This window comes from Danio rerio, chromosome 18 (assembly GCF_052040795.2).
Source record: "Danio rerio strain M-AB ecotype USA chromosome 18, GRCz13ab, whole genome shotgun sequence".
NCBI lineage: Eukaryota > Metazoa > Chordata > Actinopteri > Cypriniformes > Danionidae > Danio > Danio rerio.
Window position 1 is genome coordinate 28,525,189 of NC_141038.1, and position 16,129 is coordinate 28,541,317.

Genomic DNA, 16,129 nt, shown 5'->3' on the forward strand with positions numbered 1-16,129 from the left:
TGCCAAATTTACACAAGTTTTTCCTTAATTTTTTGGGTCCAAATGAACTGAAAATGAGAAATTTTAACTTCTCCCCCAACCTCCCGCTGGCCTGCAGATACCCATACAAGTCGGGCGTCTCATCTCATCTGCTATTCTCTCAGATCGCGTCCTTGATAGTTCACACTCTGTGATTGTCACTCATGTGAACGAGCACCGATTTGCCTGTAATTTCAGCCATTTGTCAGCGATTTCACAAAACCTGTCGGTGAGTCAAAATCAGGGCTAAAATCATGCGGTCTGAACTTAGCATAACGCACATGGACATTTTTTCAGCCACTGATTCAAATGTTGAAATATTTGTCTGTAAGTGCTCTATTTTTGTATAAAGCTCAATCCAAGCTGCATCCAATGCTTTTTAATGTGCTCAGCTAACCCCACCCCTAACCCTACCCATCACAGTGACGTCACTCACTCCATTAAGTGCATTGCATCACTGAGTGATGCAGTCTCAGCTTGCATTATAAAGGCTGCATCCAGATACCATTGGTCCATTCAGATAATCCTCTTTTCCTTTTACTCCTTGAGTTCAAGTTCATGAGAATACTTAATTATGAGAATCCGATTGACTATTTAAAAATCAGTGGAAATATTAATGCACTAATTGAGTAAAATTCACACTTTGTCATACAGTACATGTGTTTTTGCTCGTTATCCATGACTGTCACCTTAGTTGAGTGTAAGCAACGCTGCAAAAATTGACTGCACTGAAATGATGGCTGCTTCTTTGTGTGGTGTGAAAGCTCTAATTTTTAAACATGGGCATTGAAGAAAGCATACTGATTCTGTTCTGCTAGTGGGTGCCGTGTGAAAGTGTTGGTAAGCCTGCAGCCACTACTGCTTTTTTGATTTGAGTCACTTTTTCAAAGTTGCTAAAAGCTGCTCAACAGAGTGAAACTTTATCATATGCATGTTTTAAAGGCGTTTCAAGAGAACAAAATAGATTTGTAACTTAAATGAAGAATAATTTTACTGAATTAATTATAGTGAAGAATTTCACTATAACTGCAGTTTCTGCAGCAGAACACTGTTTGACTCTCCGGAAAATCATAAAGCACTGTTTATTTGACTTTTTATTTTTTTTATTTTCATTGCTCTATTGTAGGCATGGCATGAAAACTGGTTTCAACTGGTAACCACGGTTTGAAAAAAAGTATATTTCAGTATATTTAAGTTTTTTAGGACTATTTTATTTAGTTTTTTAGGGCAGCAGTATCTTCACATCAAAAGTTATTGGTAAGGCCACGATTCAGCAAACATCTGAAAAAAACAAATTGCTTCAAAACCAACGTCCAAGCATGTTATAGAGCTGAACAATGCAGTGGCTTTCATTAATACCTAAATTAAAGAAAGATATCCAAAGATGTAAAGAAATCAGTGAAGTCTATGATTTATTTGAATTGTTTAGCCTGACATGTTCTAATATATATATATATATATATATATATATATATATATATATATATATATATATATATATATATATATATATATATATATATATATATATATATATATATATATACGTGATCCAAACCATGAGATGTGCGATCCGTTACACCACTAGTCAATACTGTATGCTGTTGTTTAACTGAAGTTTTCATTTCCAAATTTTAAGACCTGCCAAGGATGAGATGTGTATATCCAACGCAATCTCACATCTATTCGTAACTTTTTGGTTAAAATACTTGCGTTTCCTCGTGAGATCAGGCTGGTTTATCTCCTGATATGGAAAATAGGAATGTTGGGGTGTCCTGACTTTTTCACATGACTGTGTAACATCTTGAAGTTTTATTCATAGCTGTAACTCGGCTCTTCCATAATGCATAAAGGCTTTCAGACACAGCATGGGGTGTTTCTTCAGTCAGGCCCCAACCATTTGATATTGCACGACGGGGTCAGAGTTCAGTGGTTTCCCAGGGAGGGGGAAGTGTGTGTGTGTGTGTATGTCCATCTGCTCACTGTGTGGTGCATGCTAACCAACATACCAGCACACGTTATCTAAAGTAGGGGGTAAGTCAGATGGCTGTGTTCTTGGATCCATTAATCACAGCACAGCGTTTGCAGGTTATTAATAGTAGACTGCTAAAATGCAGTTAATGTGGCTGTCATAAGGGTTTCCTCTCTACTGTTAAACACTGTAAGGAAACAGAACCTGCTGGAGGTGAAACGGGATCTGTGAAAAAGGAGGAATGTGAAACCTTTAAACTAGATAACCTGATAAAGTGTAAGCACGGTGTTGTTTTCAACATCGCTTCTCATATGTTCTGAAACTGCTGCTGCACTTTGAAGCAAGTGCTGAACAAATTCCTCCTTTAGAGATGAGACATTTCATCACCGTTTACATTTTAAATAAGTGGAAAGAGGAGTGGAATGCATTGAAAAATAATAAACTGTATGAAATACAACTTGAAATCGCACGTGATATGATTGAGCACTGCTGGCCACTCATCCGTAATCAGTAACAATCCAATCAGAGTGATCCTAGCTCACTATAAATGGATCATTTTCTCCTTACTGCTCCATCTTCGTTTTGGAAGAATCCCCTCTTCCACCCCATCACCTCCTTTCCCCCCCTTTTTTCTAAAAGGGGAGCTATCGAGACCTACTTGATCTCGAATCCCCTGATATTGACCAGGCGGGAGCCCTGGGCTCAAATATCTCCGAGCTCAGGGTTCTCTCCCGGGACGGCATCCAAAACCTGCTTTAAATGCCAAGCATATCTAAGTGGGAACTCTTGAAACTAGATTTGATTAAGGTTTTTACCAGATGTCGTATTGGATATACAAGAATAACCCTTTTTGCTCAAAGGTGAAGATCCTACTCGATGTTTGTACTGCACAATTCCTCTTGCCACATTCCACTGAATTGTCCTGCTTTTGATGACTCCAGAAGGCTCTTTTATTAAAATAACTCTCTAAAGGACATTTTTAGCGACAGGCGATACCAGGAAAAAATGTTTGAACTTTTATCATGTATTAGCTCTTAAAATCTTATTTAATTAATGTATTCATTTGTTTTTGGATTTTTAATTGTTTATTTATTATTGAGAGGCAAAGCAGTGGCACAGTAGGTAGTGCTGTTGCCTCACAGCAAGAAGCTCGCTGGGTCGCTGGTTCGAACCTCGGCTCAGTTGCATGTTCTTCCCACATTTGCGTGGGTTTCCTCCGGGTGCTCCGGTTTCCCCCACAGTCCAAAGAAATGCGGTACAGGTGAATTGGGTAGGCTAAATTGTCCGTAGTGTATGAGTGTGTGGATGTTTCCCAGAGATGTGTTGCGGCTGGAAGGGCATCCGCTGCGTAAAAACTTGCTGGATAAGTTGGCGGTTCATTCCGCTGTGGCGACCCCGGATTAATAAAGGGGCTAAGCCGACAAGAAAATGAATGAATGAATGAATTTATTATTGAAATGTCCCTGTCATGAAAATAGCCTTGGTTGCTGACATGGCATTAAATAAAAAATACATTACATCTAAAAACTGAATGATAACATCCCACCAAGCAATTTTGTGTGGAAAAGACATCCAAGTATAGATGTCTGTTTTTAAACTTTTTTTAGCCAAAACATCTTGTGTTTGGATTTCTATTAAATAATAAAGTCTATTGGAAGTCTTTTTATAGTTTTATTTTAATTATTTTTTTTTTGTGGGGTTGTGCCATGTGTCGACACACTAAACACTATTTAACCTTACAATTAATTGTTGTTGCAAATATGTTATTGTTTGTTTGTTTGTTTGTTTGTTTGTTTTTTGTTTTTGTTTTTTGCATTAGAAATATTTTATTTTAAAAACAAATCTGTTTTATTAAAAATTTTGTTTGTCTTGCAGAAGACAATGATTGCAGTTTGAGTGTTTTTTGGTGTAACATTTATTTTTACATTTGATCAGAATACCTTTTAAGGCATATTCCTAACAAATATAATTTGAGGACGCATTAAAAACGATTTAACAATAACAGTGCAGCCCGAAAACATTAGTTCATTGCCATTTTAAATCTTATGAAATCACTGTCCTTTAAACCAATATACGCTCTCTGACAAACCCTTGTCACTGGGGCAGCACCTTTTTACAGGACAGAATTGAACCTTAAGACAAAGAAACAGAGTTATATTGTTTGTCCCTTTAAAGACATGCTTTGTACCATGGGGAACCAAAATGTACCTTTGGTTTTTAAAACTTTCAGATACAATTTTGTATCTTTATCAAATGTACAAACGTGACACATGAAGGTACCACTACAGTGACAAGACGCTTAATACCTTAACAGTGTCAAAAATGCTTTGTTCAACACTCATGTACCTTTTTTTAATTGTGTACCTTCATTTTAGTTGTACCATAAAAGGTACAGAACAGTATCATAAGGTTTTGTCTGTACCACATAGGGTACAACTTTTACAAAGGTTCAAAACTGTTCCTCAAGGAACATTATTTGTACCACTGTGTACCTTTTTTCTTAGAGTGTAGGTTTCATCCTTTTGTCATTAATATTAATAATTCCTTACATTTACAAAGCGCTTTACACATTTTGAGAGGGGAATCTCATCTACCACCTGTGTGCAGCATCTACCTGGATGACGTGACGGCAGCCATATCCGCTTGTTAAGTGATGACGTGTTTGTGACGTATGTAATACTGTTTCCGGGTCCAAGCCGCCATTCACTTGAGTGGAGAAATCATTCATTTATGATCACTTTTTATTCCTATCACACATTAAAGTTAATTTTACATAAAGTCATAGAGTACACAACAATCTCTGGGCTTGCTGCGTAACAAATACCAAACCTTTAACAATTTAAAAAACAATGAATCACTTTCTGGCCATCGGATATTCGGCATGGACATATATATTGCGATCGTGACTTTCGAAAGTATTTAATCGCTTTGTAAACGTTTATTATTAGTATTTCATGAATCTCCCCATTCAGTTGAATAGAGTGCTTGGACCCGAAAGCCGCTACGCGTGACGTCACACTTAACAAGCGGATTGCTCCAGACCGCACACCACACACCAGCTGATTGGTGGAGAGGACCAACAGAGACAACAGAGAGGCAGGACCTCGGTTTAACATCACATCTGAAAGGCAGCACTCACTAAGCAGTACAGAGTCTGGGGCGTTAAGACTCACACAGATTACAGGTTGAGCGCCCCCTGCTGGCCTTACTAAAAGAGATAAAGAGGTTTTTATTACTTTAAACTAGAGCTGCACAATTAATTGAAAAAAGATTGCAATCTCGATTCGACCCCCTAGACGATCTTAATCCAGCATTTCTACGATTCTGCCCATCATATTTTCAAGTTCAGGGGAGAAGCAAAGGCTGCACGAGTCTTTTCATTGTTTTACATTGCCCAGCGACATGGACACCTCCAAATGATGTTAAAAGAGTCACATACTGTATTTATAAAGTATAATTCACATAAAAATGTCATTTTTGTCTTCATATAATGCTGTATTTGCAGCCGGGAAATCACACGTGATGTGAGCTGCTGACTGAGCTGTGACCACAGACAGAGAGGGCGGGCGCGCGCCCTACTGAATGATAGATGCGCGTGCGTCTACTTTAGTGAACAGAACCTGCATAGGCTGTGAATAACAGGTAATAAAGTTGTTAATAATATTCAGTTTGTGGCACAGAGTGATTGTTTGCAGGGAAAATAAAACCGAAAGCGTGCACATCATTTAAGATATCATATCATATTTTAGAGTTATGATTGCGAAAAGCATTTGATGTGTTTTTTTCTTTCATAGCGAACACACAGCTGTGCATGAAAATAAATGTTTACAGTGTCAGTATAACTACTCTAGCCTACATTTAGTCAATTAGCAGACGCTTTTATCCAAAGCGACTTACAAATGAGGACAAGGAAGCAGTTTACACAACTATAAGAGCAACAATGAATAAGTGCTGTAGGCAAGTTTTAGGTCTGTAAAGTCTAAGAAGGAAAGCATTAGTAATTTTTTTTGTTGTTGTTTTTTTGTTTGTGTAGTTAGTTGAAGAGTCAGAAAGGTAGTTGCATAATAGTAAGGAAAGTGGAGACTAAATAGTTGAGTTTTAAATCGCTTTTTGAAAACAGCAAGTGACTCTGCCGTTCTGATGCAGTTAGGGAGTTCATTCCACAAACTGGGCAGATTGAGCGCGAGCGTTCGGGAAAGCGTTTTTTTTCCCTCTTTGGGATGGAACCACGAGGCGACGTTCATTCACAGAACGCAAGTATCTGGAGGGCCTATAAATCTGCAGAAGTGAGAGCAGATAAGAAGGGGCGCAGCCAGAAATCACTTTGTAAGCAAACATCAGAGCTTTGAATTTGATGCGAGCAGCAACTGGCAGCAAGTGCAAACGGATGAGTAGCGGAGTGACATGTGCTCGTTTAGGGTTATTGAAGACCATTCGTGCTGCTGCATTCTGAAGCATCTGAAGAGGTTTGATAGAGTTAGCTGGGAGCCCGGCTAGTAGAGAGTTGCAATAGTCCAGTCTAGAAAGAACAAGAGCTTGAACAAGGAGTTGAGCTGCATGTTCAAATAGGAAGGGTCGGATCTTTCTGATGATGTAGAGTGTGAATCTGCACGATCGAGCAGTTCTAGAGATGTGGTCAGAGAAGTTTAGTTAGTTATCAATCGATACTCCAAGGCTTTTCACCATTTTGGATGCAGTAATGGTTGCCCCGTCGATCTGGATTGAAAAGTTGTGATGTGGAGTCGGGTTGGCAGAAACTTCAAGCATTTCCGTTTTCGCGAGGTTCAGCTGAAGATGATGATCTTTCATCCAGTGTGAAATGTCTGACAGGCAGGCTGAGATGCGAGCCAGAACCGAGGGATCATCAGGGTGAAAAGAGAGGTATAGCTGGGTATTATCAGCATAGCAGTGGTAGGAAAATCCATGTTACTGGATGACTGATCCCAACGATGTTGTGTAGATGGAGAAGAGAAGTGGTCCAAGAACAGAGCCTAGTGGTACCCCAGTGTTTAGATGCTGTAGGTTGGACACCTCTCCTCTCCAAGACACCCTGAATGACCTGTTAGAGAGGTAAGATCCGAACCACTGAATAACCTTGCCTACAACACCTAGTGACTCAAGGTTTATAGTGTCAAAAGCAGCTGACAAATCCAGCAAGATGAGGATTGATGATTTAGAGTCTGCTTTAGCCAGTCTGAGATCCTCCACGGCCGAGAGCAGGGCAGTCTCAGTTGAGTGGCCTTTCTTAAAGCCAGATTGCTTGTTGTCCATGAGGTTGTTTTAAGTGAGAAAGTCCAGGACTTGATTGAACACGACTTTTTCCGGAATCTTAGCCATGAATGGAAGCAGGAATACCGGTCTGTAGACCTACTCATAATATTATAATTGTTGTTTTACCATATGTTTGAGAAAAAATAATAATAACTCCTGACTCATATTAACCTTTATTATACAGCTACAGAATCGTGAGAAAATCGTGATCTTTATTTTAAGAAAAAAAATCACGATTCTCATTTTAGCCAGAACCGTTCAGCCCTACCTTAAACTATAAGAGCATTTTATATCCTCACTCATTCTTTTATACATTTTAAAAACTGAACAATAATGTTACATGCATACATTTATTTTCACATTAGATCACTTTTGTAAACTTGAGGTCTTCCAGATAGCTCATTTAAATCTTTCTCAACATTTAAATACACTGAAAAAAGTGTTGCATGCAGAACTGTTGCAAACAACTTATTTGTGTTGAAATTAAACAAGCTAATTAAATTTGATAACGTTCAACTTAATTTGTTTGTTTAAATTCAGCCCAAATAAATTATTTACAACCACTTAAGTAAAATAATTGAGTAAATCCAAGGAATCATCTTTGAATCAATTTTTTCAGTGTACTTTTAAAACATTTACATTTCTGGAAGCTCATATGAAGAGGAAAATCTTTCTTCATATCACAAGAATAAATTATGTTTTAAAAAATGAATTTATTATAAATGCTGATAAAACGCACAATATAATTGTTTTCACTGTGTTTTAATCAAATAGCACAGCATCTATAGATAGCATGTACTCAAAAGTTTATATAATAAATTCACTAATGCTAAAAACTGTTATACATCTTGTATTTTAGGATTCCTACTATCTAGCAGATATTGACAGATTATAAAAAATGTACATTATGTGCCTAAAATATCCTTCACATTTCTAAAAAAAAAAAAAATGATATGGTACTAAGAAATGCTTTATTATGTCCGCAGACTGATTCCTTGGCCTTTTGGAAACTCGAAACTTAGGGGCACAAAGAAGGTCAGTCTGTTAAAAGTTTTAAAGGGTTACGGTGGGATAGTTTCTCCTTTCAGTGCTCTTGGAAAGATCAACTCTGACACCCACAATGCACAAACCACTACCCTAGTTACATTCAGACAAAGGCAACATGCTTTACTTTTATCCAGCTTTATTGTTCATCACATTTCACAAGTTAAAAAATAATAATGTTCAAGTGATCAACACTCACTTAAGCAAAAAATCAATAGTTTGATTTAGCCACAGATGTTATTTAGAAATATATGACTGGCTGAAATGTCTGACTGTGGATTTTCAAAACTTAAAACCAAATTGATTGAATTTGACAACAAAAATAAAATTGTGTCATTAAGTAAATAAACTATTATGGATGATGTTTAAAAACTGTATATATGACCTCATATTTATCCCATTGTTTACCTTTAAGAAACTAACTACATATGACATTTTGAATTCTGTAAAGATATGTACACTACACTACCTGATAAGTCTTGTCACCTATTCAAGTTTTAGAAACAACAAATGATTAAACTGGACTTCTAGTTGATCATTTGGTATCAGAAGTGGCTTACATGAATAGAAAAGGCCTCTACATTACGCACATTTTACCAAAATAAAATATGATCATGCCTTTTAATGAATTAATTAGGAGAGTAAGGTCTGACTTTGCTAAGACAAAAGTCTTGTCACTAAACAGAAATAATTTACAGTATAGAATATAGGGACGGAAAAATCCGCTTTGTGTCGTGGCGCATGGTCTAAAAGGGTTGAGCTTATTCTCTTAATGGGTTATAGGTGTGTTTTGAGAATAAATCAATCAGAGTCTCATCTCCCCTTCTCTTTAACAGTCAGTCTGCTATTTACATGACGCACTTAGCGCTCCACTAGAAAGAAAACAAGTTAAACAGTGCATCTACTGCGCGAGAATGAGAGATAAGGCCTTCTCATTATCTACTTCAATAGCAAGTGCACTATGGCACGACGCAACTGACTCTTAAAGGGAATGGGAGATGAGACTCTGATTGGTTTATTCTCAAAACACACCCATAAGTCATTAAGAAAATAAGCTCAACCCTTTTAGACCATGCGCCATGGCGCAAAGCGGATTTTTCCGTCCTTAAAATAGCAAAAGTGGATTCCAACACACCCTAATTGCTTTTGCGCCCTGCGCTTTGCCCTTTATAGAGCCCAAAGGTGCAGTGGAAAAAGAATGAATATTGTGTATGACTCCCATGAGCTTGGACGACGGCATCTACACATCTCTGTAATGACTCAAACAAGTCATCTGGAATGGCAAAGAAAGCATTCCTGCAAGACTCCCAGAGTTCATCAAGATTTTTTGGATTCATCTTAATTGCCTCCATCTTACCTCAGACACGCTCAATAATGTTCAAGTCTGGTGACTGGGCTGGCCAATCCTAGAGCACCCTGAACTTCTTTGAATACAGGAACTTTGATGTGAAGGCTGAAGTATAAGAAGGAGCGCTATCCTGCTGAAGAATTTGCCCTGTCCTGTGGTTTGTAAAGTAATGGGCAGCACAAATGTCTTGATAGCTCAGGCTGTTGATGTTGCCATCCACTCTGCAGATCTCCTGCACACCCTCATACTGCATGCAACTCCACACCAAGATTTTTCCTTCACCAAACTTGACTGATTTGTGTAAGAATCTTGGGTCCATGCAGGTTCTAATAGGTCTTCTGCAGTATTTGTGATGATTAGGATGCAGTTCAACAGATGATTCATCTGAAAAATCTACCTTCTGCTACTTTTCCATATCATTAACTAAAAGTCATTATTTGTTGCTCTTACAACTGGGATCGATGACAAAACTTTTTTTCAGGAAGTGTACACTGTTTAGACTTTTCACATGAATGTAATCCTGGTAGTTCCGTAGTGCCTAGTTATAGTTTTATACATTCTTTTGTTGTTGATGTTTTTTATTCACAATAAATAATCTGTCACATAAATATAAATCTCTATTTCATCAATATTGATATTCTTATTATACAAAATAACGCATTTCACTCTATTGATAGTTTTTTGATGGCTTGGATGTATGCAAACATGAAGAGTCATAGGAATGGGTTTAATTGCTGTGCTATTAGAGGGGCGTTTAAGGACATGGAGAGTTGATTCATATTATTTCCAAGTATGAACCTGGCACCAGTCCAGTCTGACCATTTCTCTCCACCGTCCACCATCCGTCTCCACCCTGCTCCACCACCAGCAGCACTTCACCAACAGAGATGGAGAGCTCATCTGGGCCCTGCAAACACGACGCAAACAATCATCAAAACATGGTGTAAACATTAACAAAACCGTCATCAACAGTGGTTCTAATAGTGGGGGACATTGTTGGGGGTGGGCTCGCTAGGTGGTTTTAAACAAATGAAATAAACCTGATTAAACTATTAGAATTACCATGTTTTATCCATAACTTACAGAAGATAAAAACAGTATTTACTAGGTACATACTTTTGACTTTTTTTTCCTTTGGATTGCGACCCCTGGTGTGTTTACATTATATGAATAATTTTAATTGTAATATTTAATATTAATAATATTAATCAGTTGCAGCAGATTCATTTTACAGCACCATGGTAAACTTTGACACCTTTACAGCTCTCATGTACATTAAAAACAAACTTTTGTTTTTTTTAAGATTATAGAATCATACACGACTGAAGATTGTGTCTCATTAGATGAAGATAATATTAAATAAAATAAATAATAATAATTAAATGAATAAATGATAAAATAATAAAAATTATAATATGATTTTTAGACTGTTTGGGAATTTACAAATCCCTGATCTAACATTATAAACACATTATTTTTGGCTTTTAGGTAACTACTAATAGACATTTTTTAAATAAACAGGCAAACTTTTAAAGAATCGTTCACCCAAAGTTGAACATTTCCAGTTAATTTCCTAGTTTTAAGTATTTTATTATTATTATTATTATTATTATTATTATTATTATTATTATTATTATTATTATTGGCCTATCTTTTTTTTTTACTTCAGTAAAACATTAAAGGTAACGTATCATGACAATCTACACTTGCTGAGAAAGCTCAAACATGCAAAAAAAAAGTTAAGAAAACTTGAACATGAACAAACATGAACAAACAAAATTGAGTGAGAAAATTATGAAGTTTTTTTTGGTGCAAAACTCCCAAGCAGCTGTCATTTGCAGTTATAAAGAATAACCACAAATGTGTATCTGTAAATTTGTACTCGCAGAGCGGAGGGCCTCAGACAGGCCCGTGCAGAGATGCTTCAGCCTGTGCTTCAAAGGGGCATGTGCAGGATAAAAATTTGTAATTTTGGTTGGGGGTGTTTTGATATGTCGCGCAAAAACTGAAGACCGGGTGGGGGGGTTGTGGGGGTCGCTAGGGCACTTCAGCTCATTTTGGATGGGCACTTTATATCCAAGACTAAAAAGGGCATATGCATTGCACAGGTTGAGCCCTATGTGTACACGTGCCTCAGACCTGTAGCGGAAGATTTGAGCCATTGCTGTGACATAATTGTATTTGTGCTTGTGCAAAAAATATATACATTCAACAAACCTACTGCTTTCTAATAATTTAATTGCATATTAAACTTTAATAATTTGCTAGAGAATTCCTAGCATTATATTTTTATATGTTATATTTAGCATAATCTATTTTCATTATTCAACAGATCTAATTCCCTTATCATCCAGATTATATCTATTTCATAAGCTTATTAATTATCATTTATATCATAAATAATGATCTCATCCATTTAAACTCAAATGACATTTGAGAAGTCTATGCACATACACATAGGAAATGACTTGCATGTTCACAACTAATTGTATATGTTTGTGAATTTATAGTATATGTACCTGTTTTATGACTAAGTTGATAAGCGAAGTTTGATTTAATCTCCTGATCTCTTTTTTTGTGATTTCCTACATTATTTGGGTTTGGTAAAAAAATTCTACAATTTAGAGCTTTTACATTTTGTTTTTATTTTTAATTTTACAGCATGTCCACTGTAGTGGACCACAGACCCATTTCAGTTCGAAATGACCGCCAAACTCAGACAACAAAACTCTACAGAATATGGCTGTAAAGGGATAGTAATCCCTATTAATTTAACAAAACAAAACAAAAGCCATTTTTACCTTTTGTACTGAAATTCCTGAAACATTTTAGTCTGAAAGAGAGCCAAACTCCAAAAAAAAAAGAAGTGATGTTAATCCAAAACAAATTTAACATAAAAGCAATTTAAAACTGATTGTCATTCTCTAATTGTCTCTAATTTTCTAAATATCTTACTGTCAGACTCTAAATCAGATTCTCCCTCAGCTATCTTATAAGACTTCTCTCTGCTTCAGTTCTGCCTCTTACAAAATGCCGTCATTAATTACATCAAGATGGTCCTGCTGTCCACTATAGTGGACATTTAAAAAAGGATGATATTTTGAAACAAACATTTATTAATGACACTTTAGCAAACAAATATATATATATATAGCTAAATTTTACATGCCTCTCTCCTTCCCATAAAATGAGCTTGTTTGTATGCCGGCCATTTTGGATGCAGTGTAAGAAGTGGTTCCTACCATGCCAAACAATCAAATGACATATCACTAGAAAGCCCATGATATCCTCTGAACAGGAGAACAGGACAGGTCAAATCCTACAGCCTCATAGCTATTGACCAATTGGCAAACAAAAGGGCGTCTCCTTCTCGTGCATGCCCACATGTTGAAATCTCATTGTTTTTGGTGTTCGTATTTTGATCAAACGATTACATGAATAAATGCCTCATTATTTTTTTTGCTCTCTGTTTGCCTAAATTCCGCCTTTTGAGTTAAAACAGGATAAAAGATGTGCTTTTGTTTTTTGTGTGCCTACAGAATAAACAGACAAATGAAATATTGACTGTTTTTCTGGTGTTTCGTTTTCCAGAATAAAAGGAATAATCAACTGAACGGATGGTACACGGACCCTTTACAACTACAGGTTACACTTTTACAGCTGCTTAGAAAGTTTTGCACCAAATATCCCTTCATAGAAAATGGCAGATTCGCAAAACACATGAAAATACAGATACTGTATATGTTGGGGACCCCTAAAAAATGACAAACCCAGCTGCTTCCTGTTTAGAGTTTTCTCCATAAAAAGTAAGCGTGTCTACTACAAGCATCCTGCTGCAGTCTAGAATTAGTAACCTCTTCTTTTCTATCGTTGTCTTACTTTGATTTGAACATTCAAAGGCCTTTGCATGCCGAAGTATCAAATGCTGCATTTTTTCATATTTGTATCTGAAAAAATTTGTCATGCATAGAAAGCTTGCACATAGACCGATGTATAAAGAGATGATTCGTCCAAAAAAAAAAAATCTGTTCATTTACTCACCCACATCATCCAAGATGTGGTTAAGTTTTTTTTTTACTTCAGTAGAAAATTAAAGATGATTTTTAGCTGAATCTGTGATTCTTGGTGATTCATATAATGGCAAGGAATGCTGACAGTTTTTTTCTATACACACATAGAGACAAGTCCAAATCAATACACATGGCTCCTCATGACACACTGAGGTTTTGTGTAAGAACAAAAATGAATAGGTAATTTCCAATTTTGGGTAAACTATCATTTTGATGCAGACAAACCATCCAGGCAAAATGTCTTGACAAAAAACAGTTTTGAAAATTTGTGAACAGTTTTGTGTGCAATTTAAGATTTTGGTAAGACTTTATTTCGATGGTCCCTATTACACATTTTGTTGACTAAAAGTTGCATTGCAACTACATGCCAATTACTTCTCAGTTGAGTATTAGTAGACTGTCTGCTTAATATCTGCTGATACCGCACCTTCAACAGACATTTAACTGACTGTAAGAAACTTTGCAAGTACATGTCAGCTTACACTAAACCTAAACCTAACTCCAACCCAGTAACTCTAACTCCAACAGTCTATTAAAAATCTACTGAGAATTGGTTGGCATGTGGATGCAATGTAACTTAAATTCAACAAACGCACCATCAAAATAAAGTGATACAACCTTTTTATTATTATGAATGTATATTTTATACTATTGTCTTTTAAAATGCCAAGTTCACTCAAAAATGATACCTCTTGTGGTTTTTATGGGTTTCTTTCTTTCTTTGAACGTAAAAGAAGCAATTAAAAAAATTCTGGTTGTTGGTACTCATTGACCTCCATAGTAGGAAATAAATGAATATGGAAGTCAATGGGTGCCACAATCTTTTGTGTTCAACAGAAGAAAGAAACTTTGAACAAATCAAGATTGAGTAAATAATGACAGAATTGTCATTGTGTGAACTATCCCCTAAAGCAAGTTTAGTTTTCTCCCTCTTGTGTTGTTTTACCTGAGCCACATAGTCATATATGGCCTGGTATTTGCCACTCTCAGAAGCGGTGATGTTTGAGGTTTCTTGTGGAAATCCAGGAATTGAGGCATAAACTCCATCTGAGTTGTCAGCTGAAAAGAGAAAAGTCGAAAAAGTTTTTATTTATTTATTTTTTTAGCAGACAGGGGTCTATCTTATCTGTAAGCAAGGTCTTCTTACAATAACTTTTAATAATATTCTTTTATAAACTGAAATATTAAAACTGCTGAAACGAAAAACAAAGTTAAATATATTTATTCCTATTAAATATATATTATTAAATATATTTATTCCTATAGGAATACAGACATATTTTTTTAAATATTACAAAATTAGTCAAACTTAAACTATAACTATCAACATTTTCCAAATTAAAAAAGGTAATTTAATAACAAATATTAATAAATACTGTACATAAATAAATAACAAAAGCTACAATATATAAATATCCCTACAACTCAAACGTGTTTTGAAGATAAAGATGAAGATGGAAAGCATCCTTTTAATTCTGGATAATAAAATTATATATTGGGCTGAAGTGCCCCCTTGTGGTGAATATCATCTTAGCAGCGACTATATGCTTCTAAAAAAGTACTTAATCCAGTCAGGGCTACTGTTCTTATAGTCGTAGTCAACATCAGTTATAGCTGTACCCTAATAAACCTGCTCACATTGTTTTTCTCTCAAAGAAAAACCTCAGATGTGGTTTACACAATTAAAAGATGCTAAAATTGTAATCTTACAGGTCAAAGAGGTAGAAAGAATATCTTGTGCATCTTTAACATTACATGGAGTTTAACTTCTCATCTCATCCATGTGGAAAAAATATGCATACATGCAGTTTTTTTGTAATGTAACTAAAGAAGAGTCTTTTTTTAAAAATGTTTACTAAATACTAATGGTCTAATCCAATACAATGATTTATGCTAAGCTAAGTTAAAAGCACTCTTGCCTTTTGGCTAAAAAATTGGCTGAATAAATTCAAAAATAGTAAAACTCAACTGTATATCTTTAGGAGATTTGGAAAATGAGCCTATTTGCAAAAAAGTGGAGTGTTCCTTTAAAAACCTATTAATATGTTTGTGATTTTTAAAAGAATTTTAGCTTGAAAAATAATCTGTGTTTTTTGTTTTCAGATTTGTAAATTACCAGCCAAGAAAGACCATACGGTGTCATACACACTGCAGACTATTATTGTAACTGAACATGGCTATAGAGATAAACACGTTAAATATCGAAGTTTATTTATTAAATCAGATTTATAAATATTAGTATAAACAAATTCATTCATCCATTTTCTTTTTGGTTTAGTCCCTTTATTAATGTGGGGTCGCCACAGCGGACTGAACCACCTCTTGTGAACAAATATTATATAGAATTTTTAAATAATTTATCATTATTGGGATGATACAGTGTATAGCTTGTTGTAAAATGCTTGC

At 35.7% G+C, this 16,129-nt stretch overlaps 1 protein-coding gene and 1 long non-coding RNA gene across 7 annotated transcripts in view; one reads left to right on the forward strand and one right to left on the reverse strand.

Annotated features, from left to right (window-relative positions):
* Window positions 1-1,588: 1,588 nt before the first annotated feature.
* Window positions 1,589-8,677, forward strand: LOC147839758 (uncharacterized). The gene is made up of 2 exons (XR_015515051.1): window positions 1,589-6,135; window positions 7,461-8,677. It is a non-coding gene; the product is annotated as an uncharacterized LOC147839758 (long non-coding RNA).
* pstpip1a (proline-serine-threonine phosphatase interacting protein 1a) overlaps window positions 8,428-16,129 on the reverse strand; it is a 33,007-nt gene continuing 25,305 nt past the window's right edge. The window contains exons 14-16 of one of the 6 annotated variants that reach the window (XR_015514419.1): window positions 14,670-14,782; window positions 9,421-10,560; window positions 8,428-9,051 (exon numbers count right to left, since the gene is read on the reverse strand). Coding sequence is in view for 2 of the 6 variants with exons in the window: in XM_087292557.1 (XP_087148683.1) it covers window positions 10,429-10,560; window positions 14,670-14,782 (245 nt within the window). In the remaining 4 variants the exon portion in view is untranslated. 6 annotated transcript variants of the gene reach the window in all.